This window comes from Ciconia boyciana, chromosome 8, assembly GCF_034638445.1.
Source record: "Ciconia boyciana chromosome 8, ASM3463844v1, whole genome shotgun sequence".
In the NCBI taxonomy this organism is placed as follows: domain Eukaryota; kingdom Metazoa; phylum Chordata; class Aves; order Ciconiiformes; family Ciconiidae; genus Ciconia; species Ciconia boyciana.
In genome coordinates, this window is record NC_132941.1 from 52,231,078 (window position 1) to 52,258,258 (window position 27,181).

Consider the following 27,181-nt stretch of genomic DNA (forward strand, 5'->3'; position numbering starts at 1 on the left):
AACACGCTCAGCGGTGGGAATCCCAGTCCTTGCCTTAAAAGGAGATTTCAGGGGATGCTTTTATTGGAAAATTGTTTTCTGATTATTCAGCTTATTGAGAGTTTTATTTCATTATTTGCAACATGACGTGAGGGGGGCTTCAGCTGCGCATGAACAGCGACGGCCAAGGATATTTCCGTGGATTTCCAGGCCAGAAGAGCCCATTAAATCATGCTGTTTGACCTCCCGTGTTTGCAGGCCAGAGAATTTCACCCAATTCCTCTCGCATTGAGCCCAATAACCTGTGGCTTTGATTCAAGTGGCCAGTCCAGGACGACGTCCTGTCTCAGCTTGAAGACTTCAAGGGATGAAGAATCTGCCACCAACTTCCCTCACTTGTTTGTCCTGGTGGCAAAAAAAACCCATGCCCATGAGAGCAACACCCCGCTGCTGACTTATTCCTGATGAGGATGCATCCCACTTGCTTCAAACCTTTTTCGGATGAAGGGGGATGCCCACGTCGCCCCTCGGCCAGCCCCTGCCACACAGGTGTGCTTTCTGAGCCACGCGGATTAATACAGACAAATAGCGGGATCCCTCCCAGTCTGCCGTTAGCAAGCAGCTCAAGAGTTAATAAACTTCGAACAGATGTGACCAACATGTCAAGACACGAGAAGTATGTGGTATGGATGTTTATAAGTACATCGACAGAAGGCATTCATAAAAGGTTATAAACCGTGGTAATAAGCAACCCATCAACTTGTTTGGACTCTAACACTTGATTAACCATTTATTAAAAGGTGCAGTAATCATTTATAAGCCATAAGTGGGACCGAACATAAAGTACGACTCTTTTTATGTTAATAGATGCCTCAAGAATTTCCTCTCCCTCCATGCCGTGTTTTGGGTGGTTAAAGGCTAACCCTGGCTGCCGGGCGCCCCAGCCCCTCCTTCGCAGTGTGCATGGGCTGGATTCACGCTGGGAACCTCCGTGGAGAGGGCGCAGGTGCCCCCACCCCAGGTTTGGCAGTGCCCCAGGGCTTTGCTCATGGGGAGCCCTGGGTTTATTTTGGCTGGGCTCTGGGTGACCTCCGCCAGCACCCGAGCATCCCTCCGGAGACCCCGGAAGGGACCTGCCCGGTGGGTTCAGGGCCGCCCCGGCAGCAGGGAGGGACAGGCAGAGAAGCGTTCGCTGCCCGGCGGTTCCCTTAGGGAAGGCTGCCCACGCAGAGCCCGGCAGCAGTGCAGGGCAGTGGGCAGCGTGGGAAGCCTGGCAGCTCCCCGGGAGAGGAGGGCCGGTGGTGGCTGCGCAGGCGGGAAGAGCTCAGACGCTTCTCCCGGGCTTTCCTGGCACAGCCCAGCACCAGCCCCGCTGCCCATGGGTCCCCGTCGGACCCCAAGGGAGGGCTGCACAGGGACGGCGAGCACCAAGCGCTGAGCTGAGCGGGGTGGATCAGGGACCAGGGATTTCAGAGGGATTAAAACTGCCTGCTCCAAGTCCCTGGGGCCCTGGAGTGCCTGGGGGAAGGAGCAGAGCACAGGGAGAGCTGGGAACCCGCTCTCTGCATCCCCCTGCATCCCCCTGCACGGGAGTCAATCCAAGCCCCAGGCTGCCGATGCACCGGGATGGGACGGAAACACCTCCGACACGAAGGCAGCTTCATCCTTCTGTCAACAGGACCCTCCTTTTTGTTTGCCATCACACTCCTCCTACTCCAGACAGACCGTGTTTTCCTTCCTGGTGTCTTAACGAGACCTAAACCCGTAATTGCTCCCGTTACACAACCGGGAGTGACAGTGCTTCCTGACCTAGTTTACACCGATATCCTCGTGCTCTTCCCTTTGCTGGGGGCAAACAGACCTTTAGGCTTTTGGAGAGGAAGGAGAGCCCCAGCAGTGGAGGGTGCACAGGCTGCAGCTCCGGGGCGAGCCCCTGCCCTTGCCCTGCCTCAGTTTCCCCCGGCCGCACCGAGCTGGGGCTCAGCGGCACCACGGGACTCGGGGGCTGTGGGTTTGGGGGTCGCACGGAGCACGGCGGCGGTGGATGCTCTGCCCTTCAAAGGAAAGCTCGGTAGCTGCCTGGCGGGGGGCTTTTTAGCATGCGTGTGGCGCTGGGTCATTTGGCTGCAGCCGGCTTCTAATTGCAGGGAGCATGCAGAAAAGGAAGAGGAAGGCTGAGAAATTGCTCCAGAGTGAAGATTGCAAAGGTTACACCTCAGCCCGGGCAGGGACCGCAGGGGCCTTCTGGTGGGAGGGCAGCTGAACCAAACTGCAGAGGGAAGGGAGGTGGTGGGATCGTACCCTGCTCCCACCCTCAGTCTCCCACGATCGGATCTGGGGCCGGCAGCTTTGTGTCCCCAAGCTCATCGCTGGGTGGGCAGCGCCGAGGAGCTCCATCTGTCCCCCAGGCAGATGCCCAGCTGCGGTGCGGGAGGCTGTGTCAGAGCTTAATGCACCAGGGAAGTGGCTGGTGCAGAGGGAGAGACGGGGCCATTGGCAGCCACAGGTTTGGGGTAGAGGGATGCTGCTTTCTCCAAGGTGGGAAATGCCCCAAAAAGTGACTCTTCTACCTGTGGCACAGCCTGGGCTTAGGGCAGTGCCAGCCCAGCTGGGGCCGTGGGGAGGGATTTGGTCCCAGCATCACCTTCCCCTGCCCCGGACCTGCGGTGGGAGACATGGCACCCCCATGCAGACTCACCACGCTGGGGTCTGCCAGCATTTGCTAGCATCCCTTCCCAACCCCACTAAGACGAATGGGTTACTTTTAACCCCAGCCAGTACATTTTTCAGGGCGCAGTGGTAAGGCTGCCCCAGAGCCCTGCTGAGGAATAAGAAACACCGGGTGAACCCCAGGGCTGGCAGCTCCCTCAGATGCTCACACCATCCATCCCCTGTTAAAGGCTTCCTGCTGGCAGCCCACCTCCGGCAGCACCTCTCCAACTGGCAGCAGAAGGTAAAATTAGACCAAGCTGCATTTTTTTTCCCCTCGGCCACCCAGCAAACTTTTACAGCTCTTCTGCTGGGTCCCATCCCATCTTGGGGGAAGCAGCCGCCCCAGCGGGGGGAAGAGCAGAGGAGCCCGTCTGGCCGCCAGTCTCCCTCATGCTCAAAAAAAAGAAAAAAAGAAAATTGTGCTGGGTTTTTTGTTTGGTTGGGGTTTATATATATATATATATATATATATATATATATGGAGGTTTTGTGGCTTTGACGCAGTTTCCTGAAAATCCTGCCTCATCCTGCCAGGGGCTGAGCGAATGCACATCCCAGCCCTCGGCCGTGGGGGAGAGAAGGAGGAGAAGCCAGGGAGGGAGAGAAGAAAGCCTTTGCCAAACTGGCCTGACCAGAATGTGACACAAGAGCAGGAAATGAGTCACGCCGGCAGGGCAGCTGCTCCCAGCCATTTGCATAGAAAGAAACCCCACCAGGCAGGGAACCGCACCGGCCCTCATCCCAGATCCCCACGCTCCAGCCCCACAGCTGCCAGACCCACTGCCGCCCTCACCAGCACCCATCAGCACCCCGAGGCCAGCCAGGGCAGCGAGCCCCAGAGCATCACCCCTGTCCCACGGCTGGCTGTGCAACCCTGGATTTGGCCGTTCAACCCCAGATTGCGTCGTTCCACCCTGGATTTGCCCCAGGCCAAAGTGGAGGTCCCCTCCATCACCCCCCCCCCATGCAGTCCCCCTTGGCCAGCCCTCAATATTTGCTTTGGCCCATGCTTTAGCCTAGGGGAGGAAGGGAGAAAGCCCATCATTTTTGCCCCAAGAGGAGCCCCCATTGTGCGACCATTGCACAAGGGCAAAGCTCTCCCAAGGGGCCGACGAGGGCATCACCATCCCTGCATCCAGCACACCGTCCCAGCCCTGTTCCCGGCTGCCAGTGTCAGATGTGGGTGTCACTGGATCGCAATGCTTGGGTGCTTGGGGCAGGGAACGTGCTTTGTGTGCTGCGGGGACCAGGCTGCACACCCAGCTTCTGGTCCCTTTTTATTACTCGAAGAGGATGGGATTTCCCCCTGCAGATGCACCACATGTGCACATGTGCATCTCCCCCAGCAGGTACTGGGCTGCGAGGATGCCGCAGCAGGCAGGTGACAGTGTGGGATGGACAAGTGTGACACCGCAGCGGGGACATGCGTGGGATGGCTGGGCACAAGCGCTGCATGTCAGCGGCGTGCTCTGGGCTGGGGCAGGGGGTGACTGGCCGTGGGGACCTCTGTGTCGTGCCTCCTCCGTGGGGTTGTTTCCCTCCTCCTCCACCCCAGCTGGGAACAGGGGACGGCCACAAGCAGATGGATTTAGTGCTGCAAACCAGGGTATTGCCACCCTGTGAGTTCCTTAAATCCTTAAACCCAGTCTTAAAACTTCAGTGAAAGCCTTCAACGTGTTAATCACACAGAGCAGGGCGGGGGGAGCTTTCTCCATCGCACTAAGCCACCTCACCGGGCTTACGCAGAAGGGGGGGCAGAAGGGCAGTGATGGCTTCTCTCTGGCTGGTTAATTGAGTTATAAAAGCAGCACATCGCTTTGTATTACTTTTGGAGGGCTCAAGGCTTCTGAGGAAGGTGCAGGGCTGGGTGCCGGAGCTGCCAGGAGCATCCTGGGGCCGGGGTGGCAGCGGGGAGGGAAGCTGTCACTTTAACAGCCAGCCATTCCGTAAATCTGTGCAAACACCCTCCCTATCCCATCAGCTCAGTAGGGTCCGCAGCCCTAAATAGCAAACAGAGTTTCTGTACGTCTGCAGGCTGGTTGAACGTTGCTCGAGTCTGCCTGGGAAAGCAGAGGCAGGCTTTTGACGCAAGCTGCCAGGCACGGCCCCGCTCGTCCCCTGCCCGCAGTGACGAAGGCGCCTGGGCTCTGTGGACCAGCCAGTGCATCCCTGCTTCGCAGGGGCAAGATCCCTCTGTAGCAGGCAATGCCACTTCAATGCCAGTCCCCGGTGACAAGTGGCTGAGCATCCTGGCTCTGCAGGGCATGGGGTGATGCTCTGCTGGCCTTCATGGGTGGGTACCCACAGCCCAAAGCCATTGGTGCTAACGGGGGCCTCAGCAGAGATGCTGATACTTCACAGGGAGGCTGGTGGGGGTGGTGGTCTCTCCAGGGCAGGGCTAAGGGCTGCCAAAGTGAGACTGCCAGCAAAGGGGAACGATGGCCCGGCGGTGGCTGGGAAAAGCAAGCCTTGATGAGGTTGAGGGATGCGCACCACGACTCAGCTAAAAACTGCCTCTGTGGCCTCTTGGCGTGGGCTGGGGCACCCCTACGGAGCCAGGTCCTGGAGGAGGGGAACACAAAGTGCAGCAGGCTTTCTGCAGCTCCTGCCTGCTGGTGTCCATCAGTCACCCAGCGCTGGCAGGAAGGTGTTTGGGAGCTGTGTGGGCAGGGGGGTTCCCTGCCTACAGCCCCCCCAGGCAGGTCCTGCTGCCTGTGGAAGGGTTGTGATGCCCAGCCTGGCTTTGGGACTCCCCTTGCCAAGGGGGTTCCTCCGGGCTGGGCAGGGAGATGACGTCGTCCAGAAATGGGTGTGATGACAGCAGGGCCAGCGCCGGCCCCAGGGTAGCGGGATTCCCAGCCGAGGGCAGGACGCACCTTTTGGCTTGGCTCAGCCCCATCCCATCCGCCTTCCACTTTTAAACCCTGCTAAATACCAGCTGGCTTCCCCAGCTCACCCACAGCGGAGGGCACGGAGGCCCCGAGCAGCCCCTGGAGGAGAGCTGCGCGGGGTGGGGACAGTGGCTGTCACCAGGGGCTGCCCAGTACTGCCTGTGTTTATAAAGAAGTGAGCGTCACAAATAGTTTTGCACTGACTTTTCGAGAAGAGGTTTGCTTCCACGCAGGCTCGGCCGGCCGACAGCAGCTGTGACGCATCCCGCGTCTCCCTGCCCAGTTCCCGCTGGTCCCGGCTGCTGGACGGCTTGTAAAGCCCTGGAGGAGATGTACAGCCTGCAGGCTTTGAGGCCTGGCAGAGGAATTAGACAGCAAACCGCTCCCTTTGCAGGAATCGGCACTCGAGCCCTGGGAGCCGTGGGCTGGGTGTGTGGAGATGGAGGGCGCAGCCGGGGGGTGATACAGGGTGAGCCCCTCTCCTGGGGTGGCCTGGCTGTGGGCTTTCCCGTGCAGGCAGGGATTGGCCGGCCGAGCCCAGAAATAGGTTTTATCGTGGCAAAGAGGCTGTGGGAGCCTCACCCAGAAATGAGAGGCGAGCGAGGCATCCTGAGCCAGCCTAGGCACTGCACACCGACTGCAGCCCCATCAGCATTGTGGGGTGTGCTGGGGTATGATGCTGTTATTATTTGTTATTATTTGCCCTGGGGCAGCACTTTGGGACTGGGGTGTGCTGGGCACGATGCAGACGGCAGGTAGAGGTGTTCCCCGATGTCCCATCAAAGCACGAAGTCAGAAGGGAAAGGTGGAGGCAGGGAAATGGGATGGAGGATCTCAAATCCAAACCAGCCTGAACATAGCTGGTATCCATCACTCTGTCTCCTTATTGGGGTGTCTCTTGGCAGGACCCACCTGTGCACAGGGGGTTCCCATAAAGGAAAGCCTGGAAAGACCTGGATCACCCCCACCTCTGTAGGGGGGTGTAGGATGTAGGATGCTCATCCCTCTAGCAGGCAGCTGGCTGCCCTGGGTGGCCCACGGCACTGCGGCTATAGGGTGCTACAGTAGATGCTACTGGGTGGTGTCTCTGGACGGTTTGGTCCGTGGCTTTGAGGCTGCAGTTGAGGAATTTCTGCTAAATCCCTCCCGGAAGCAAATTGCCATCGGCAAGTGTCACCCAGGGGCAAGGTTGGGGCCAGATCCTGAAGCCACCATCTGAGCCTTTGCCCCCTTGTCAATCCACCATAAACGTGACTGTGCACCCTGAGCATTTTTTGGTCTAAATACTCCGTTTTGAAGCCATTTGTGACCCTCTCGCCAGTAGGAAATGGGTTTACACCAGCAACGTGCTTTATTGCCAGCAGCCCCGCACATTTGGCAGGGGTTGGATATACGGTGTCCCGTGAACCAGCTGCGGAAACATTTGGTGGGAGAGCTGTTAACAGACACACCTCTGTTCCCCGGGCTCTGGTGGGAGGTGCTGGGGCTGCCGGTTTTGGGAAGACCCTGTGGGACAAATGGCTCTCGCTCTGCACGGGGACGAAATGCACCTGAAATGGTCCCGTGCAAAGTAACAGCCCATCCGGGGGGAGCTGAGAGGGAGTAGGGGGCTCCAGAGGGCACTTCTGGTACCCGGGGCCAGCCGTGACCCAGATGTGAGCTGGTTGCAGGGCGATCGGCCCCTTTTTATGGACCGGCACCCTGAGCAACCCTGGCTCCTGGCCGCGTAGGGATGCTGGTGGCCAGACAGGGTGGCCCTACCGCTGATGCAGTGGCCAGCAGGGACATCCCAGCTGGGGACAAGCCTGGGCTCCTCGGAGGCTGGGCTACAGCGCGGGGACAGCCATCGCGCCGGCCGAGGGCTGACAGCGCCGAGCACCGCGGTGGGGCCCGCCGCCAGCCGTGTCCGCTTTAAGGCGGCGCGGCCGCGGGGCGGGGCGGGGCGGGGGCGGTCCCCCGTGACGCGCGGTGGGCGGGCCCGCGGGCGGGGCGGGGCCGGTCCCGCCGCAGCGCAGCGCAGCGCCGCGCAGCTCCGAGGCGGCAGCGGCAGCGCCCGGCGGGACCCACCGGCTCCGGCGCCTCCGCTCCGCTCCGCTCCGCTCCCCCCACCCCGACCGGCTCCCGAGCGGGGCGGCCCCTCGGCGCGCCGGGGCGGGGCGCGCCCGCCCCCCCCTTCCCCCCGGTCGATATATCCCCCGCGGCCGCCGCCCCCATGGCCGCCCCGGCCGCCCCCCGCCGCCGCCCCGGCCCCCCGCGCCGGGGCTGAGCCCGGCCGCCTCCGAGGCGCCGCCCCCCCCTTTCCCCCGCCCTCCCCGAGGAGATCCGCTGCGGGGATCCGCGTCCCCCCCGCCCCCTCGTCCCCCCTCGTCCCCCCGGGCCGCGGCCGCCTCCCCGGGGGCGGCGGGAGGAAGGCCGGGGCGTGGGGCTCCGGCGGGCGGGCGGCGCCCAGGGCGAGACCAAGATGGCTGGAGGCGGCGGCGGCGGGGGCAGGCGCGGGGGGCTCTGCTGAGCGGCCCCGCCGGGACGGGACGACGGCTCGGCTCAGGCTCGGCTCGCCGCGCGGCCCCGCAGCCGCAGCCCCTCCGCAGAGCCCCGCCGCGCGGGCGGGGGAGGCAGCGGGAGCGGTTTTGTTCCGGTGACTTTAATTTTTTTTTTAATACCTTTTTTTAATTTTTTTTTATTTCATTTTTAATGCGCCTCCGATCTCCCTTCTTCAGCAGAGCAGCTCAAAATGGCTGAGAGCTGACTCGGCTCTCCCGGAACCGCACGCTTCGGCCGGCTCCTCCCGGCTGCCCGCCGCCGCCGCCTCGCCCCTTGCCGGCGGGGCCGGACTGGGGAAGCCGCGCCGGGGGCAGGCGCTCCGCGGGCGGCTCGGACACCCGTCCCTCTGCCCCGCGCCCCGGGACCCCCGGCTCCATCGCATTGTTGCCGTCGGGGGGCTGCGTCCCCCCGGCCGGCCATGAGACCGGGCTAGGTCGGGCCCCCCCCCCCCCCCCGGACGCCTTTTTTCCGCCAGCCCCGTTGCGAAGTCCGAGCAGGTTGATTCGGGGTCCGCGGGGTTTAGATCCCCCCTTGGCAAAGCCCATCCGCTCTCCCGTCCCTCTCCGGAGCCTTGGTCGAGGCTGGGAGGGCTGCGCTGGCCTGGGGGTTTGCTCTGAATGACCGAGCTCTCCCATTCAAGACCTCGCAATCTCGAAACAGACGAGAGGGGGTTTTTTTTCTTCTCCTTTTTTTTTTTTTTCCTGTCTTGTCTTTTTTTTTTTTTCCCCCTCTTCCTTTTTTTCTTTGCTGCTCTGCCGGGTTAGAAGCAAATCTCGGGGCCCGCGGAGAGAATTCGGTTTTTTGCCATCGTCATCGTTGCTATTATTATTATTTTTTTTAATCTTCCTCCTTTTCCCATTTTGGATCTTAACTCTTTGATCTGTTTCCTTTAAAAGACTCTGATTCCCAACTCCCATCAGGGGGAGAGGGAGGAGAAATCCAGGGGAGAAAAAAAAACCCCTGAGCGAGTCCGGGCTCTCAGCTGTTAGCCAGGTTGGTGGGGGACAAAAGTCCCTTTAAAATATTGAATGTCAGTTGCAAACCTAAGAAAAGAAAAATCCAATCCGGAGCGCTAAATTTAGGAGCTTTATATGGAACTTGGACTCTGCTGCTAGATTTTGTATGGATTTTTTTCAACCTTTGGTAAGTTTCGATTCACCTTCTGGGGTAAAAAGAAACAAATGGCTTTTAGGGGTGGTTAAGACTTTGGGCTGTAAATCCTACAATATCACGTTGGGGGTTTTTTAACCGTTTGTGTTGCTTTTTTAACGAAGCGACGGGGACGTTGCGTTTTCTCGCTGGAGATTCCTAGAGTGCTGCTCTGTGGTTTATTTTATCCCCGATTTTAAAATCTGCTGCGGTTTATTATTTATCGCGCGTGCTGCGGGGAGGGGGGAGCCCAGCCGTTCACCCCCAGCCTTCCCGTTGCAGGGAGGACAGACCCCAGCGTCCGCCCCTAGACCGCACTGAGCGACCGAAGCGGGTGGGGGGAAACGTCGCCAGAGGCTGCCGGCAGAGATGGCTGAGAATTGGAAGAACTGCTTCGAAGAGGAGCTCATCTGCCCCATTTGCCTGCACGTCTTCGTGGAGCCGGTCCAGCTGCCCTGCAAGCACAACTTCTGCCGGGGCTGCATCGGGGAGGCGTGGGCCAAGGAGTCGGGCTTGGTGCGGTGCCCGGAGTGCAACCAGGCCTACAACCAGAAGCCCAACCTGGAGAAGAACCTGAAGCTCACCAACATCGTGGAGAAGTTCAACTCCCTCAACCTGGAGAAGCCCCCCTCCGTCTTGCACTGCGTCTTTTGCCGCCGGGGCCCACCGCTGCCGGCCCAGAAGATCTGTTTGAGGTGCGAGGCCCCGTGTTGCCAGTCCCACGTCCAGACCCACCTGCAGCAACCTTCCACGGCCCGGGGCCATCTCCTGGTGGAGGCGGACGACGTGCGGGCCTGGAGCTGCCCCCAGCACAACGCCTACCGCCTGTACCACTGCGAGGCCGAGCAGGTGGCCGTCTGCCAGTTCTGCTGCTACTACAGCGGGGCCCACCAGGGACACTCGGTCTGCGACGTGGAGATCCGCCGCAATGAGATCAGGGTAAGTCGGACCTTCGTGGAGACCTGGGTTTGCCCAGCCCTGGGGGGCTGCTGCTCTCCCTGGCTGCCCTCTTCCCTGCCGTGTTTGTTCCCCAAAGCGCTGTGTTTGTGTAGGGCCTACACAAAATCCACCCCGGTGCTGCTCCTCCTCCGCCCGGTCGCCCTGTGGCGGACATGTTAGGTGGCCGCTCCACGCTGAGCAGTGACGGAGCCAGTGGGCGCCGGGGGGCTCCCCGGGGAAGGGGGCCCACGCCGGGAGGCCTTCGGAGCCAGCCAGCTGTAGGACCTGCGGCCACTCGGGTCTGGGCTGCACGGGGAAGGGTCAAGGTCCTGGGCTGGGGGGGTTTGGAGGGGTCGTCTCCCTGGTTCCTGCTGGGGCATGTGGCCGTTTGGGGGAAGGCAGAGCAGCCGCCTGTGTCCCAGGTCGAGTCGCCCCGAAATCGGGCTCCCCGGGGGGACAAAGCGGCCACAGACGCGGACGCCGTCCATTGTAAGGCCTGTGCATGTCAAACTGCCGGCTCTTCCCACCGCCTCCCGCCGGGGCCAGTGGCCGCCATCCCCTTCGCCCCGGTGCTGGGAGAGCTTCGTGTCAGAGACCCACGGCTTCTCACTGGCGGGCATTTGCGCTTGGGGCTTGGCCAAGTAATGTGTTTTTTTATCAGGGGGCACAGAGCTGCCCCCCCTCCCTAAAGCAGCATGGGGCGTAGCGCTGGATTCGAGGGAAAGCAAGTCTGTATTTTGCTCATGGCCAGACCATCTGGCGGGAGCTTTCACCCCTGGCTCTCCACCCCGAAGTTCGTGGTGGGCATTTAACAGCCCTGCGGGCAGCCCTGCCGTGACCCCCCACACCTCCCCCCCTCCCAGGGCTGCCCCTCTGCTCCCCCTCCGACCCTTCGAAAGAGGCCCGGCGCTTGTCCGCCGAATAAATATTTAACAATGAATTGAATGGTGATTACTGTAAAATGGGGATGATTTCCTGTGTATTTTAATGTTGCCAAAATGAGTCACCATTTAGCAATTAAAAAAAAAAAGTCATAAATAAAAATTGCAGTATAATTACTTTCCAATTGGATGGCCAGGCCTGGGAGGGGGGGGCGGCTCTGTGCAGAGAGGAGCCAGCCTGAGCTCACAGGAAGGTTATTTTCCTCTCCAGGTTTTTTGGGGGAAAACCAGAGACCTCCGCGGAGGTGCCAGCAGCTCTGCCACACGCGCTGGAAGGGGAAAGACCCAGCCAGGCTTTTGGAGAAGCACTTTTCTGCTTCTATTTATAGGGAGTCATTTTGGTCTCCCTCTGCCAGGGTGGGGAGCCACCCCAGCAGGGCTGCGTGGGGCTGGGACGGGGCTCGCGTGTGCGTTTCCCGGGAGCCTTAGCCAGGGACCAAAACTATTTTTCCAGGTCCTTTTCCAGGACACTTTGATCTCATCTATTCCCGCTCTTGCTGCATGGGTTTTTTTTGTTGTTGCTGTCGTTGTTATGGCTGGATGTTCGCTGCTCCTTGCGGATGCACGCTGCTAATGACCTGGCAGAAAGCTGCCACCGACTAGCCTGGATTTTGGCCCTGGCTTGTAATTTTAGGATACGTGGCCAGACACCGAATGTGTCGGATGGCTGTATCGTAGAACTGCAGACTTATTTTGTGACCTTGGCCAAATCCCTCGGTACCTCCATCGCCGTGTTATCTTAATTTCCTTTCTCTGCGATGATAAGCTTGTCTCTTCCCGCTGGGCACGTGGCTCGGTTGGGTGCTCGGAGGCCGAGGCAATGGAGGACAGCCCAAAGCTGGGCGATGGCGTGCCCGAAGGATTCCCCTGCAGTTGAAGCAGTTCCTCCGTGAACCAGCTGGAATAGGGAAGGGTCCCCAGTAAAAACGCCCGGCAGGTTGCCCTCACTGTGTGGCCTTGGGCAGGTCTCTGGCTGAAAGCTGCCCCTTGCCAGCCGGCAAGGAAGGCGGCCGCCTCAGCCCCCAAATTAGGGTGCGTGTGCTCAGCCGGTGACGGCTTCCCACCTGCGGGAGCCGGGGCTGGGATTCCTGGCTGCTTGCTCACCCTGCGGTGGTGAGCTGCTCTTGGAGCATCCTGGGGAAGGAGGGCTGGGGGGCGGATGAGTAATGCCGGGCTTGGGAGGTCCGGGCCCCGTTGTGAGAGGTTTGTTCCATGCGTGGCTTGCATTCGGGAAGCCGTTAATTGAGAAATGAGTCAAAGTTTGGAGGCTCGGAGCCCTGTCCTTGGTGCGGGGGACTTGAAAGTGTGTGGGGGTGCGACATCAACCCAGTGTGGCAGCGGTGGACCCCATAGCCCGGAGGAGGGTCGGGAGCCTGCAAACACACTGTCCATAAACTCACCTTTTCTGGCATTTATTACTCTGGCTCCGCTGCCAGCCCACCTTGGAGGGCATCTTACCCCTGATTACAGCCCGATTTGAAGGGGAAAGGGGGCTCAAAACTCCTTGGGGACAGCACCAGCGCTTTCTCAGCTGGCAGTTCGGGCAACAGAGCTCGTGCTGGGCGAAAGAGGCCAGAGGCAGGTGTCTGCAGGAGGAAAGACGGTGTCTGTGGAGGGCTCGCTTGAAGCGGAGACGCATGCTTGGCGGGTTTGGGGGAAGGGGACCGCTCGGCGTTAGGTGCTGCACAAACCCGCAGAGCCCTGGCTCGGAATTGGTTGAACTCCACAGTGCAACCGTAATACAAACAGTAAATAAAATATGTGGTTAATCTTTCTTTCGTGGGCGTATAAAGCGCTTACCTCCCCTTCCCCCCGTGAGATGTTTTCTCCTTTGTTTCCTGTTTTTGTAGCGCTTAAAGAGGAGAGGGGAAAAAAAAAGCCAACAGCCCACCCTCTTTTTTTTTTTTCTTCTTCTTGTCGTTTTGTTTGTGTCAAGGTCTCAAAACGAAACATTTTTTCTTCCTTCTTTGCCTTTGCTGCCCCAGCCACGTGCCTCCTGCCGGCATGGGGGAACCTGCCGTCTCCCCGACACGGGGGAACCTGCTTCCAGGGTTGAAAAAGAAAGTTGCTCCAGCGTGAGGTTGATGCGTTGCTGCTTTTTTTTTTTTCCCCCCCCCATCCAAAAAGGGGAAAAATACATTGCTGGGATTGGAGCACAGGTCAGAAGGCAGCAGCCAAACCAAAGGACTCGCTTGTGGGGCATTACCTTGTTTGCCCCATCTTTGTGTGGGACACGGTTGGTTGAGGCCAGGTACATCAGAGCTTCCTTGGGGATGTCCCAGCTGCCTGTCCTCAGCTGGAGGTGCCACCAGTGGGAAGGGACTTGGGTAGAGGCTCTGCTCCTGCTTCTGTTTTGTTTTAGGGGATGGAGGTAAATTTCCCTCTGACCTAGCTTGCAGTGCGTTTTTGGGAAATCGCGAGAAAATTGCTCCACATTCTGAAGATCTCAGGTGATTTTGAGCACTAAGAGGGAGGAAGCGTGTTGTGGTGCTGAGGCCTGTGGGAAAACGTTGGGGATCCTTCTGCGGGCATGTAGGAGCAGCGCCCATTTGGCAAATCCAGGGGGGCAGACAGGGACTGGGCTGCTGAGCCCATCTGCTCCTCGGTGGGTTTGGGCTTGCTTTCTTGACAGCCCCCGAGAGAAACCCAGCTCAGGTGCTTTCTAAAGTACAGGAGAGAGGAAAGGTGAGTACTTGGTAGGAGCACAGGAAGAGATGAATCCCAAGTCTGTACCAGAAACTCTGGTCCCTTGCCAGCGTTGACCACCAGCCCCAGTGCAGAGATGGCCCATGTGCTTTTCCTGCCTGCCCCAGCTGATTGCTTCTGCGGTTCAAAAGCTCTAGGTTTCTAGAGAGAAAATGCCACCAGCTTTTCTTTGCTAGACAGCCCTGACACCTTCCTGTTTGAAACGAGTCCCATGTCACATCCCCATGCTGCTATCTGTGCTGGGAACATTTTGCTGGGACCTAGGGAGCCCCAGTGCTGGGGAGGCTGTGGTCGGCTCCACCACCAGGCTCCTAGCATGAGCTGCTGTAGGTTATTTTACTCTGAAACAGGTTTGGTAACTTGTGATGGGCTGGATTTTTACGGGCTTACTTATTTTCCAGATGACTTGTTTATGAGGAGCGTGGCACGCAGCTCACTGGAGGCATTGTGAGCGCAAGTGCCCAAGTGCTCGAGCGTTAATTTGGCTCTCGTGACTGTAGGTGGTGTGGGCTGGTGCCTGGCAGGCGTTCCCCAGGGCGCTCTTTGAACATACCTGATCCACAGATGACTTTGGCAGTAGGTTCTATGAAGCTGGAGATGTGCAGGTTCTCCCTGCGCCCTCCATCTGAGCCTCCACCAGCACCTCAGAGCTGAACAGCCAGCCCAACCCAGGGGTTAGGTCAGCCTAACTCAAGTCTCTCCCTCCCCTGGCTTTGCCTGTGCCCTGGTTCCTGCTCAGGGGCCTCGGGAGTCCAGCACCAGGCTCCTAAATGTGACTGATCATTGTGCCCTGGGATGCTGTCATTTGGTCAAGCTGCCATGATGAGTAGTGACTTCTTGGGCCTTGGGCAGTCACAGAAATCCCAGCACCCACCTAGCCTCTCTTTCTAGCTCCATGCCGTTCACCACCATCGATCTGTCAGGCTTTCCTGCACTGTATTGTCAGGGGCAGCATTTTGGTTCAACCGACAGCAGCCTGTGCTGCCCTAGAGAGGTCTTGGGGAGGTCTGCTGCAAACCCATCTGAGTTTGCTGGCCAAGTGTCAGCGGGTATCTTGGCAGTCCCAGATCTTTGGCTGAACTGGGACAGTCTCCTGCTTCCCTGGGGTTTGGATTAAGGGCTTTTTCCCACTGCTTTACTGCTAAGCTTGAGTATTTTCCTTGCTCTTAGCCCATCAGGTTGCCAGTGGTTGCTTGCTCTAGACCTGCGGCAGCAAGTCTTCTGTGTAGAGTCAATTAGAGAAGTGACAGCAGAGATGGAGGATGCGAGGAGGCAGCCTGGTGGATTTGGGTGGGAGCAAGGAGGCTTGCATGGAGGGGACAGCTTTGGGAAAGGAGTAGGACAGGGGCTGCAGTGGAGAATGCTCTGTGGATGGGTACTGCTGAAGAGTGAGGTGGAAGGAGAAGAGGGAAAGAGGTTCATCTGAGGACCTTGAGCTGCTTTGCAAGGAACAGTGACAAATTGTAGCCCAGGCTTGCCCCTGTGGTATACAGGGGTTGGCTGTACTTTGCAGGTGGGGATGTGTAGGCACAGCCTTGCCCACCCATGCCAGACAACCCTGGCCAGAGAGCTTTCCGCCTTGAAGCCCTCCCTCAGCGGTGGCTTTGAATGAGCCCCTGAGACCTGGGTGTCCTGGTCTGGTCTCTGAACCAGGAGGTAAGCCCAGCTTTGGCTGGTGATGAGGGCATAATAAACTTAGCCCAGACCCTCGTTTAGGCTAAATCCAACCCGTGATATTTATATAAGCATCATGTGGCTGCTGGCATGGAGGTGTGCAGCATGCCACTCTCCTCAAGCCTGCGAGCATGGTGGAGAGGGAGAAGTAGGAAGGACGTGGGCTGCAGTGCGAGACCCTGGACTTTCCTCCAGCCCTCAGCCTCGTGCCTCGCACGTGGGAGCCTGGGTGAGCCCTTCGAGGAACACGCAGGACCCTCCTTCCAGGACCATCCTTCCCTTCTCCTCCCCTCGCTCCAGCAAAGCACTGTCCTTGAGCTCTCCTGCATGCTCGGCCAAGCCTGGTCCTGCCGGAGGGGGATCCACAGCCTCTCTGTGGCTCTGGTCTTTGCCTCTGGAGCCGAGGAGTTGCCTCTGCCCCCGTCTGAGCAGGGGGAGCAGAAGGGGGGGCTGGCAAAGGGGGTGGGAGGAGAAGAGGCAGATTTCCATGTCTCACAAAGGGCACAAGCGATCAGATTCGTGCAACTGCCCAAGAATAAAGAGGCTCTTACAGTGCTGGCTGCCCTGACCTCTCTCCTCTCTGCTCCAGAGGACAGCGTGTGACCACACAGGGATTTCTTAGCTGTGCTTTGGAGGGAGGCAGCGAGTTTTCTATCCCCAGATCTGTCTGCAGCTTGCCTTGCAGCATATTGGCCTATTTTTTGCTCGTTACCTATCTGTTTACTGGAAGTCTTGGTACATGGTGGCAATTTCTTCTTTTCTTCTCTTTAATTTCATGTAATTGTTTTGGGTTTTTTTCAATCTGACACTGAAATGGGGCTGAGAGCAGCAGTGCTTCCAGAGCAGGGACAAAAGTAACCAGGAAACACAGGGCAAGAGAGGAGGGATCGACACCGAAACAATGAAATAGCCAAGCAAGGAAAGACTGAATGCTCAATAGCACAAGCCTTTGCAGAAATGCCTGGCTAGTGCAGCATTTTATAATCAGCTTCTGTGCTGGGCTGGCCTGCAACAGTAGTGTGATGGGGGAGGAATGCTTTGAATTAGCCGGATGCCAGAATTAATTCTGTCAGAATTCAAATGTACATGTATGTACGGATTTATAAATAAACACTTGGAGCCGGATTCTGCTTTGCCACACAGGCTTCGGGGCAGAATCCTGTCTGGCCTGGCTTTTTTTCTTTCAAAAAAATAAAATGCTATGGATCTGGGCTAGGTTCTGGTGACTTTGTCAACTTTCTGTGTTTATCAGCAGCCCGTAGGCTCAGGCAATGCTGGTTTGGTTGGAGTAAGGGGGATGGCTTGGAGGAGTCAGAGCTGCTGAGCTTGCTTGCGGTCGTAGACAATTTTCTGCAATGAACCTCCGTTTGCTGGTAGAGAAGATGGGGCAGATGCTGGGGGACCAGTGGGGAGGTGTGGAACGTGCAGGACCAGAGCTGTCCTGCCCTTCTCTTTCCTCCATGGAAGAAGGACTGATAGGGGCAGCCACCCTTCCTTTACCCAGGAGAGCTACAGCCAGCACACTTGGGAATGGGAGGAAGAGATGCCTGGTCGCAAATATGGAGGGAGGGATGGTTATTTATGCCTGTGAGACTCTGGATGCACGCAAGAGTTCTTACATATGTCCCCCAGATGAACTGGGGGAAGAGGTTCCCAGCCCTGAATCCTTTCTGATAAGGAGAGCTTTGGCCTGTTCTCACCAGGGGATCGTGGTTGTCCCTCTTCTATCTTGTGATTCGCTTGTGATGGTAACATGAGCAAAGTTCCTGGCTCAGAGCAGTGCCCTGCCACTCTGCAGCGGTGCCGTCTGCGTAACACACACGTGAAGTCATCTGTTTGCTGGGACAATGTACCAGAACTGTAAAAAAAAAAAAAAAAAAAAATTAAACATGTATCCATTTAATTTCTCTGTTTCTTCTCTTCCCCCTACCTGTCCTTTCTCGATTCCTTGGTGTGTGGATGCTCTGGGGGGGCCATCTCCGGAGCAGGCTGGGAAGAGCTGAGCTGCGGATGGCTCCAGATGAGGCAGTTGGCAGGGAGTGACGTTCCGGATGGCTGTGTCTCTCTGAAATATGAGTAAACGTTGTCAGACCAGCTGACTGTATGATCCGGGGCTTGGGGAGGGCTGATCTGCCCTTTCCTCCCTCCACCCATCTCTCCCTGTGCGGGATCTCCCATTTGCTCAGCATCACCCGGTTCTCCTCTCCCTGCCTGGGTGACCTGGAAGCTTCATCCTAGAGCTGGAGCTTTGGAGAAAGGGAAGGAAAATCCCCCATATCCTAATGGAGGCAGTGTTTTCCCTCACTGTACAACAGCTTAATCCAAACCCTCGTTTGAGCCAGTTATTGTGTGGCTTTAAAACCCTGTCCCCTGGAAACTAGTCTCCCACCCCCTTCCCTCCCAGTCGATCCTGGTCGGTGGAGCCGAGCTCTGGGGTTTGGTGCTCGGCCACACGCAGACACAGATCGATCGCGCTGGGGGGCGGGTTGATATTTTTGTGGCAATGGTTTTTATTGCTGGTTGCGGTTGTTGTTGGAAAGTCGGGGGGGGTTGGTGTGCGCTGTAACGGGCTTGTGCGTGTGGCAGGGGGAGAGAGGGTAACGCAATCGTGTCCTTCTGCTCATTATCCTCTTGCTAGCGGGGGGGCTGCATCCCCTCTCCCCATCCAAATCCGTGCAGAGCTGCCGGCTCTGCGGTGGGAGCTGGTTTTCCCTGCAGGTGAACTCCTCTGCGCTCAGACAAAGGGCTGGGGGTGCCGGTGCCTCCCTTTGTTCTCCTCCTGTCCTGGTGCACCCGCCTCCGACGACGGCAAAAAGCCCCTTGACGCACGCCTCTCAAATGGATGGAGCGGAATAAATGCGCTGCGAGGTCCCTGTCCCTCTCGCAGACCCTTTGGGGATGGGGGGGGGGTTCCGCGCTCCCCCTTCCCTCGGGTATTGTGCTAGCCCCTTAGTGATGGGGGTGGCTGGATCCGGGAGGGAATTACTGCAGCTCTCCTGCCACAGCTGCACTATTGTGGCTGGGTGGCTGAGGCCCTCGAGCCCTGTTTGGGTCAGAGGTGCTTTGGTTATAGAGGATGGGGATGGGATCTGCCCCCTACAAGGGAATGGGAGCACATTTTGGGGTTATTTTCCTGCCTCTGCCTGCTGGCATCCTGCACGATAGGGCATCCAGGCAGGGGACTGGAAATAACGCCTTGCGTGTGGTGCAACGACCAGCCCTTGCCAAATGCATCTCCCAGGGGTGTAAGTCCAGCGGGTAAAACCACGACCTGTCCTCCAGCCAAGGATTTTGTAGCATTTTACTTACAACAAGGGAGAAAAAGGTCAGTTTAATCTCTTCAACAACCTAAAATCTGGGTAGGGAAGTCAGGGTATTACACTAAAGTAGAGGTAAGCGGAGGTGAGGGGACCTGCTAGGGAGTCAGGAAGTCCATGGCAGTGTGGGGAGGCAATCCTGGAGACTCGGACGTTCTTTGCTGGTGGTGGTACCTTGCTGAACGTGGACCCTGCTAGCTGCCCCCACCCAGATGCTTCCTCCCCTGGTCCTTCCCAAGGCTGGCTCCTGGCTACCGCTATCGTCTATGAACGCACAGGGTACTAATCTCCATTTATCAAAGTGCTTTTGCAGCAATCTGATAAACAATACCAAGGCGACAAGCAAAAGCTAAACCTTCCTCTATGCATTAAAACTGCCCGCTGGAGCCTTCCTCAGGAAATGTTCCTCCTTCCCAAAACGCAAGGCCCAGCTTTGCAGGAGAGAGACAGGAGGCATCTGAAAAGACAACCTTCACGCACATGCTGCACCCAGTAACTCTAGACACAGACATTTGCGGAAGACCTTGTGCTTCCCAAAAGGTGGAGGCTGGGAACATCTGTCAGCTTGGGTGGAAGATGGGGGAAACCAGGGGAGCGGGAACCCATGGGGCAGCAATCCCAGATGTGTCCCGTCCATGGGGTGGTGATCCCAGGCGTCCTGAATCCCGGCCCTGCCGGCTGCTTTGCATCCGTGGAGCCTGTCTCTTGTTCTGCCCGGCGGAAGTAGCAGGCATTAACGTTTTGAAGGTCAAGCAGAAATCATGAGCTGGCCCTGAGGTGCAGCTGTGCTAGCTGGCAGGTAAGGAGAAGCCACTGCAGAACCAAGCTAGCAGCCAGGTTTCTTTGTGGGTGCAAGCTTACCAGGGGATGAGGAGCCACTGTTGTTCGTCCTTCTGCTCTAGAAAATGGCAGTGCGGTCACAGCTAGAAATGGCTTCTGGTTGTACCCTGTACGCTGGCGCTGCCTCCTCAATCCCTGTGCAACTCTCGGCACATCCCGTAACATTTGTGCCTCCACCGCATCCTCTTTAAAAGAGGATAATGAAACTGAAAGGGGGAAGCAGCGGGCGCTGGAGGCACCTTGGACTGCTGGCCTTGATAAAGCACTGCTGGTCTGCCGGAAACCTGAGGAGCTGGATTTTTGAGTCAGGAGATAAAATGCCAGGTGGGGAGAGGGCATCTGGCGAAAGCCACTTCATTTGGGGGTGGAAACTGAGCCTCGAATACGGCTGACATGAATCGGCAGGAGTGGAGTTGAGCAGAGCAGTTCCCCTGGCTCCCTGGGAGGATGGAGCCAACTGGGGTCTGAGCTGTTGAGCTCTGATCGCCGAGTCAAACCTGGAAGATAAATGATACTTCAGGGGCCTGGGATCAATAATGTCAAAGGCTGGCCCGTAATCGGGTGAGATTAAAAACCAATGACAGGCCTCCTCCTAGGAGCAGAAGTCAGCACGTTTGAAGGAGAGCAGCGGGGTTTGCTCCTTTATGGTTATTCCCTGGCAGTGCCCACATCCAAAACCCACTTTCCCGGGCTGCCCCCTGCAACATCAGTGATTCCCCCCCTCAGTCAACATCAACCAGATCCCGCAGGTCCCCTACAGCCAACCCCTCTTCCCTGGTCCCTGTGCAGTTGGTCTGGAGCGCTCCTGCCCTTGGGAGAGCGGCTGAGGTGAAGACAAAAGCAATGCAGCCCGGTGCTGGCCACCAGCCGCTTTCACTGCTGGGGGATGAGCTGGGGCCTCGGGAGGCAGAGGAGGGGAGGAGAGGCTGAAGCAGGAGGTCTTGTCGATACTGTGGGTACCGTGATGTTCTGCATGTTCTAAAGATGCTCGGCTTTGGGGAGTGCACTGGGGAGAGGAGTTTGGGAAACGAGGGCTGCAGATGACTCTTGGCTTTGTCCTGAATATGTTGTTTTTACCTGTATTTATCAACTAATGGGTGCCACGAGCACTTAGTCACCTGTGGGCAGGGGACAGTCAGGTGGGGTGCATGGTTGTGCCCATTTTGGGGGTGCTGGCGTTCAATCTTGTCACAGAGGTGGCTTTTCTCCTGGGTGGGTACTGGGCAGGGGGCTGTGCCTCTGTGCTCGGCTGGAGCATGCTTCTCCCAGTTGGCAGCAGCCACAGTGCGGCTGAGGTGGAGAAGATGGAGTTGATTTATTTGCAGGAACAAATTAAAATAAACTTGAGTCCTTTTTTTCTGTGCACCCTTAAAGAGGTGCATGCTCCATTGCAGCTCCACAGGGCAGAGCCATGCTGGGGCTCCTGTGAAGGGCGTTGGGAAATAGGATGTTGCCTCAATTTCCCAAGTGCAAGGGCAATTAAAGGAGAAGGGGCCGTGCCATCTCCTGCCGCTGCCCCTCGTGCACACATGGGGAGCTGGAGATGCCGCTTGCCTTTGCCCCAGGCTCCTCTTCCCCTTCCTCCCCGCTCCCCCACCCCTTCCCCGCCAGGAAGCCTGGCCTTTGTGTGAAGTGATGCCTCCTGACATCAGCCGGGCGCCGCGATTTCCTCCGCAGCAGGGAGGGTGAGCGGGCAAGGAGAGGGGTGCCACGCTCCCTAAGACGTGACGTACGGTCCTGGCCTTGCTGGAGCACGGGGCTGCGGCACCCAGGGGGAGGCTGCGTGCCCGGCCGGGGTGCTGTGGGAAGGTGGTTGCCCCCAGCCCCTCCAGCATGGTAGGTCAGCAGAGCTTTGCCTGCTTGTGCTGCTCTGCCTGAAAGCACTGCGCTGGTGTGTTGCTTCTTGCTGCCTGCAACTCCGATTGCTTCGGTGGCATCTTTATTTGACCCCTCTAGGGATGCAGCGTTGGGCTTTATATAGCTGAAGCTTGGGCAGAGCTGGCTGAGGGGTCTTGCTCCAGAGTCAGTGGCCCAGTGCCATGCAGCAGAAGCGGAGGGGCTCACAGCAAGGCAGGAGCAGGGCTGACGTCTCCTGCAGCCCAGGGCTGTACCTGAGCTCTGGGAGCATCTTGCTGTCCATGCAGACACATTGCTTCGGCAAGGGCAGGGTGCAGCTTGGCTGCGAGGGGCTTTGTGGGGTGCGGGCTCTTGGCTGCTCCTTCGAAAGGGGCTAATGCAACACATGGGAATTGGCCAAGCACCTGCCAACAAGAAGCCATGGCTGGCACCTTGCCAGGAGCTTAGGGGCCTCGCATCTCTTTAATTCGAGACGTGTTTACTGGCGGATGGCGTTTTGCAGCTGGCTGGCTGGAAACTACAGGTCCCAGCATGCTCCCTTGCGTGTTGCCCGGCTGCTGAGCTCCGGCGGGAGTGTGGTACCACAGGGATCATAGTCTCGGTGCTCGCCGCTGCGGGGGTTTTGCTGCTGCGGAGAAGGGCTCTGGTTCAGCATTGCTGGGCAGAGCCAGGCTGCGAGACACAGGGCTGGTCTCTGCCTCCTGCTTTCTTATCCTTCCGCCACCCACTTGCTTGATGCAAGACCAGGTTGGCCTTTTTATGTCACCAGGCTGGGGAGGGGATCTGGTCCTATTCTTACTCATTTGCAACGTAAATATTTTGGTCCTGAGTACGTTGCTGGGAGCTGGGTGTCACGTTGAGGAGTGTGATTCATTCATGCTGTTGCTGCTCGGAGCACAATGAGGCAGCCTTGGGACCGGTCCCAAAGATTTCCTGTGATCGCGGCTGGTGGGGAATTTGGGACGTCACGTTTGACTAAGTCAGAGCCCTCTTTGCACTATTCCTGCAAGCCAGAAGTACTGTGCTGTGCCCAGCATGTTCAGGACTTGCCACCCCCAAATGCGGTGGGTGCAGGTGGCTTGCCTTTCCAGAGGGAGGAAGAATGGAGAGCGAGGCTGAGCTCCGGCTCTTGCCTTCCCCAGCTGCTGGCGTGCGGAAAAGGTTGCAGGGTATAGGGCTTTGTGCCTGGTCCCAGCCAGCCTAACAAATAAAGGTACAAAGCGATGCAAGTTCAAAACCTGCTGCACGTCAAGTCTTGGAGGGGTCCCCAGCAGAGTTTCCCCGGTGGGGCCAACGCCACACGAGCATCCATGTGTGTTTTAGAGGGACGTGGGACAGTGCAAAGCAGGACACTGGGCAGATGGTGGGAGCACTGGAGATTCCTCTCCATCACTTGCTTCCACCGCCGATGCTCTGCTGCCAGAAGGGACCTTTGCACCTCCAGTTTGGTCACCAGCACAGGAGGGGAGGCACCGCTGCACCCTCCACCCCAGGGCTGGCTCCCTCCATCCCCCCATGCGTCGCTTCGTCCTCCCCATGCCGCTGAGAGCCAGGTGCAGCGCCCAGATTTGTTCTGGCATCCTTCGTTAGACGGTGTTTGTTCATGCTGCATTTTTCTTTTTGCTGGCTTGTTTGGACATGCACTGGTACATTCACGGCACTCAGGCAGTAACGTGAGTCTCTTTCCCATTAGGAAAGGGGCCAGGATTTGGGGGGGCCAGGAGGGCGGCTTAAGCAGTAGTTTCTGAGATATTTCCTTCTGCCGCCACACCCTGCGTGAAAGAGCAATATCCGCGGCTTCAGCTGCTATCGCAAGGCTCCGAACGTCTCTCTTTTAATATAGATTGGTATCATTTTGCATTTTAAAGTAAAAACACGCTGCAAGCTGCAGACAGCTGTCGGTTGGCAGCTTTGTTTGAACATCTGGTATTGCTGGGCTGCTGTTCAGCGCGATCTAACTATGGGATTCATAAAGATTATAATCCGGGCTTTCAGATTCTCAACAGCCGCCTCGCGAAAAAAACGGGGGAGAGAGAAAACCCAGCGGGGAGGTGGCTGAGGGGTCCTTGGCGTTCAGCAGGTCGTGGTCTGTCTCCTCTTGGGTGCGGAGTGGCTGATGGTCTCACTGTACGTCGCCTTGGCTGCCCATAGGTGCTGACAGGCAGCTTCCAGCCTGCAAAATGCCGGGTGCTGGGGAGCTGTAGAAGTGCAAAGTCCTCTTTCTTTTTTTTTCTTTTTTCCCCCCTCTTTATTTTTTCTAGCTTGTGTGCTGAATCCGATTGAATCTCATACTCCTCTGGGTGGTGTCTGGTGCTGGCGAGCTGAAGCAGCAGATTCTGCTGTGGCTTTGGGTAGTACATGTTTGTAACAGTTGTCTGCAGCAGCAGGACTTGGTTTCTTTTTCTTTAAAATAAGTGATGGAGGAGCCAAGGCTCGGAGTAGACATCTCGGCATGTCAAAACCTCGTTTCCAAGAGAAATTGAGTCCCCTTTTCTTCTCAACTGAAAGGTTGAGATAGCCACCTCTGTAAGCCCCATCCATCCCTCTGTGAGTCAGGCACTTTCCTTGGCACCTTTGAGAATTAAGCAGCCTCTAAGCCCCTAACGGGTTTTATAAATCTTGTTAGTTGATCTGCATTTTTGCAAAGCTCTTTGAATCCAGCCTATTGGCACATAAGTCACCTTGACTTTCTGCAAGGCTTTGACTCCCAACTCACTTTCAGGTTCCATTTGTCAGTTGGAGGTGCACAAAAAACGTCCCCCCTTATCTTTATTAGAAAAAAAAAGCTGCCTGGAGAAATCTAGCTGCACTCTAGTTGGTGCAAGCCAGTAATAGAGGTGCATATAAACCTGTTCTGCCCTTGTTTGTGTTGATTTAACTTACCAGTACAAATTAAAATAGCCTTGAGCGGTTGGAAGTTTAACTAGATCAGTTGGGAGGAAAAAAAATAAAATCATGGCCTTTAAATCAAAGCAGGGTTTTCCTTCTAGTGCTGCCCTGAGCCCGGAGAGGAGCTTTGTGCCGCCCACAGGGCTGCACCCCCCGTCTCTGGGTCACCAGACGAGGTGCTGATGGGGCACATGGCTGCTGGTCGTTGCCTTTGCACTTATCGGTGGTCTCGTGGCTGGGACACGTGGGTGAATGCGGGTATCGGTGTGGCTGCGCTGCTCCTCGGTGGTATCCAGGTTCCCCCAAAAACCTGCTCGTGCATCCAGATCCTCAGGCCGGGCTCCCTCTGGAGCAGAAATTAGAAATTGGGGGATAGGAAGCTGAAGGGGCTGTTGTTCAGAGCTCAGGTCTTCCCATGGTGGGGCTGAGCCGTGGCGGTGCGGAGCGGAGGTCTTCAGGCAGGGGAGAGGCAGCTCAGCCTGCAATGGGAGGAAGGGTGGAAGAGGCTGGCTGTGTTTCACCCCTGCAGGGAGAAAGCTCTGAGATCACACAGGCCAGCTGGATCTTGATTCCAAGATGTTTATTTGGAAGAGGGAGTGAAGGTTTCTCAATTTTGCAGGGGCTACAGATGGGGGTAGGTTTGCTGCCAAGTGATGGGAGTGGGTCTTTGCAGGATGGCTGCTTTTGAAGGCAAGGCATCCTGCCAGCTGCAGTTTGGGGACGACTGGCCGGGACCCTGAGATTGCAGCACACTGGGAAGATCTTGGGATTCAACAGAGCTAGACGAGGCTGGGACAACAGCAGATCGAGGCAGGATTGGGGGTGCTGCCAAAGCCTGTTTATTTTTTTGTGGGGGTTATGGAAGGAGCGACTCACAGATGATATGTCAGAGCAACAGGGCTTGTGTGAGGAGCAGGATTTTGTGATTCAACTGAGCTTCAGCACTGAACGACCTCCCATTTCTGCCCAGACTGCCACCACTGGAGCTGCCAGAGCCCTTGTGAGAGCCAGTTCGGGGAGATGATCCAGCTGAAAAGAGACTGCTTTTTTTTACTGGCTTAATTTTTCAGCTGGATCTGTGGTTGGGAAGGGGCAGATGTATGAAAACAGAGACAGAAGAGGGAGAAAAGGAGGTTAGGGCCCCCGTAAAGTACATGTAAATTGATTGAAACGTTCAAGAAATGACAAGCACAGAGCATGCCGAAGGTGGAAAGGGCAGGACTTCTTACACGATCTCTTAGCCTCCGAAAAGCTGTGAAATCTGGTGAATCCCAGTCGGTGTAGCTGCAGGGCCCAGATTTTATCCTCTGGCATGGCGGGGAGGAAGCGCAAGGCAATGTTGGTCCTTGGGGCCAGATGTGCTCCAGGTGTTGGTGTCAGTCTGAGGTCCCAAGTGGCTGGAAACGGTTGCTCAAGGCGCTTGGGTCTGGGTGTCTGAAACTTTCTGGGATGTCGCAAACCCCTGCGCTTTCCCGCAGTGCCCCAGCAATGCCCCAGCAATGCCCCCGCGCTGGTGCTCCGGAGCCAGTTGCTCAAGGGGCGTTTGGTGCTAGGTCATGCTGGGCAGGGGGGGCTTGTGCCAGGGCCTGCAGCTGGAGCCCTGTGCTGGAGACAGCTCAGCAGCAGGGTAAATTTTGGCACTGATTTATAAGCAGCCCCAAACCAGGACATTTTCCCCCTAAAACCAAAAGGGGGCAGGGGGAAGAGCTCCTCCCTTGCATCCCTGGTGGTGGAGAAGATATGGACCATGTCCTTCATAAACACGGACCCGAGCCCTGTGATTCCTCCTGGCTCTCCTTGCTCCCAGGCAAAGGCGGCCTGGACTGTCCTCCCTCCCAAAAGCTGGCTGGGGAGGGCTGCTGGCCGATGTCCATGCCCAGGCCTGGGCGGGGATCTCCTCTCTCTCCTTTCCCAGCAGAGAGAAAAAAGATTTCATGAGCTCCTTGGTGCCCCAAGGGCCTGGTTGTGCCTGCAGCCACAGCCCTGGCAGCTCTCAGAGCTGGTCTCTCCGTCTTGCTCCTGCACCACCCAAAAGCATCTGCTGTCCCTGTGCCGCTGGGACACAGTGTGGGAGCACATTTTCTCCGGCTGGATGCCACCTCTCCTGGCGGATCCAGGGCAGGAGGCGGCTGCACTGGCCAAAGGCACGGGCATCACTGAGGCTTGTCTTTGTCCTCTGGAGCCGGCAGCATCAGTCCGGACTCACCTGGCTGCATTCTCAGCGTGCAAACCAGCTCCTCTGTCCCTGTATTCATCTTCCCGGTGTGCTTCCATCTCCTTTCCTCCTCTCCTCCCCACGCTGTGAGTGAGGCTTGGGCCTCAGGTCTGGCAGAGGCGGTTCGCCCTGCTTTCACTGCCTCTTGCTGCACTTTGCACAGGGACAGCTCCTCCGACGCCGGCCCATGATCAGCACAGCCTCGCTCCTACCCTCCAACACGCTGCAGAAGTGGCTTCGGTGTTGGGGGCACCTCTGTTTTGGGGGGCACATTGCCCATACTGGGCACCCCGTATCAGGAAGTCTCCTGCAGGAGACTTCTGGCACAGAGGGGATGCTTCTGCAGCCGCCAGCCTCATCTCCCTGCTCCTTAGTCTCCCTTATTCCTCTTTTCCCCTCAAAGCAGATCTTCATTCCTGCTCAGAGGACACTGACAGCAGTGGCAGCCAGGCCATGGCTTGAAGTTGGGGTCCGAAAACCACGAATAGAGCCCCAGCCTCCTTCCCCCATTTGTGCAAGAGGCACAGCTGC

General features: G+C 57.4%; 1 protein-coding gene across 1 annotated transcript in view; it reads left to right on the forward strand.

Moving 5' to 3' along the window:
* The first annotated feature begins 7,929 nt into the window (after positions 1–7,929).
* TRIM8 (tripartite motif containing 8) overlaps positions 7,930–27,181 on the forward strand; it is a 29,916-nt gene continuing 10,664 nt past the window's right edge. The window contains exons 1-2 of the mRNA XM_072870312.1: positions 7,930–9,266; positions 9,555–10,211. Coding sequence (XP_072726413.1) covers positions 9,642–10,211 — 570 coding nt within the window. The 5' untranslated portion in view covers positions 7,930–9,266; positions 9,555–9,641. The remainder of the gene's footprint in view (positions 9,267–9,554; positions 10,212–27,181) is intronic.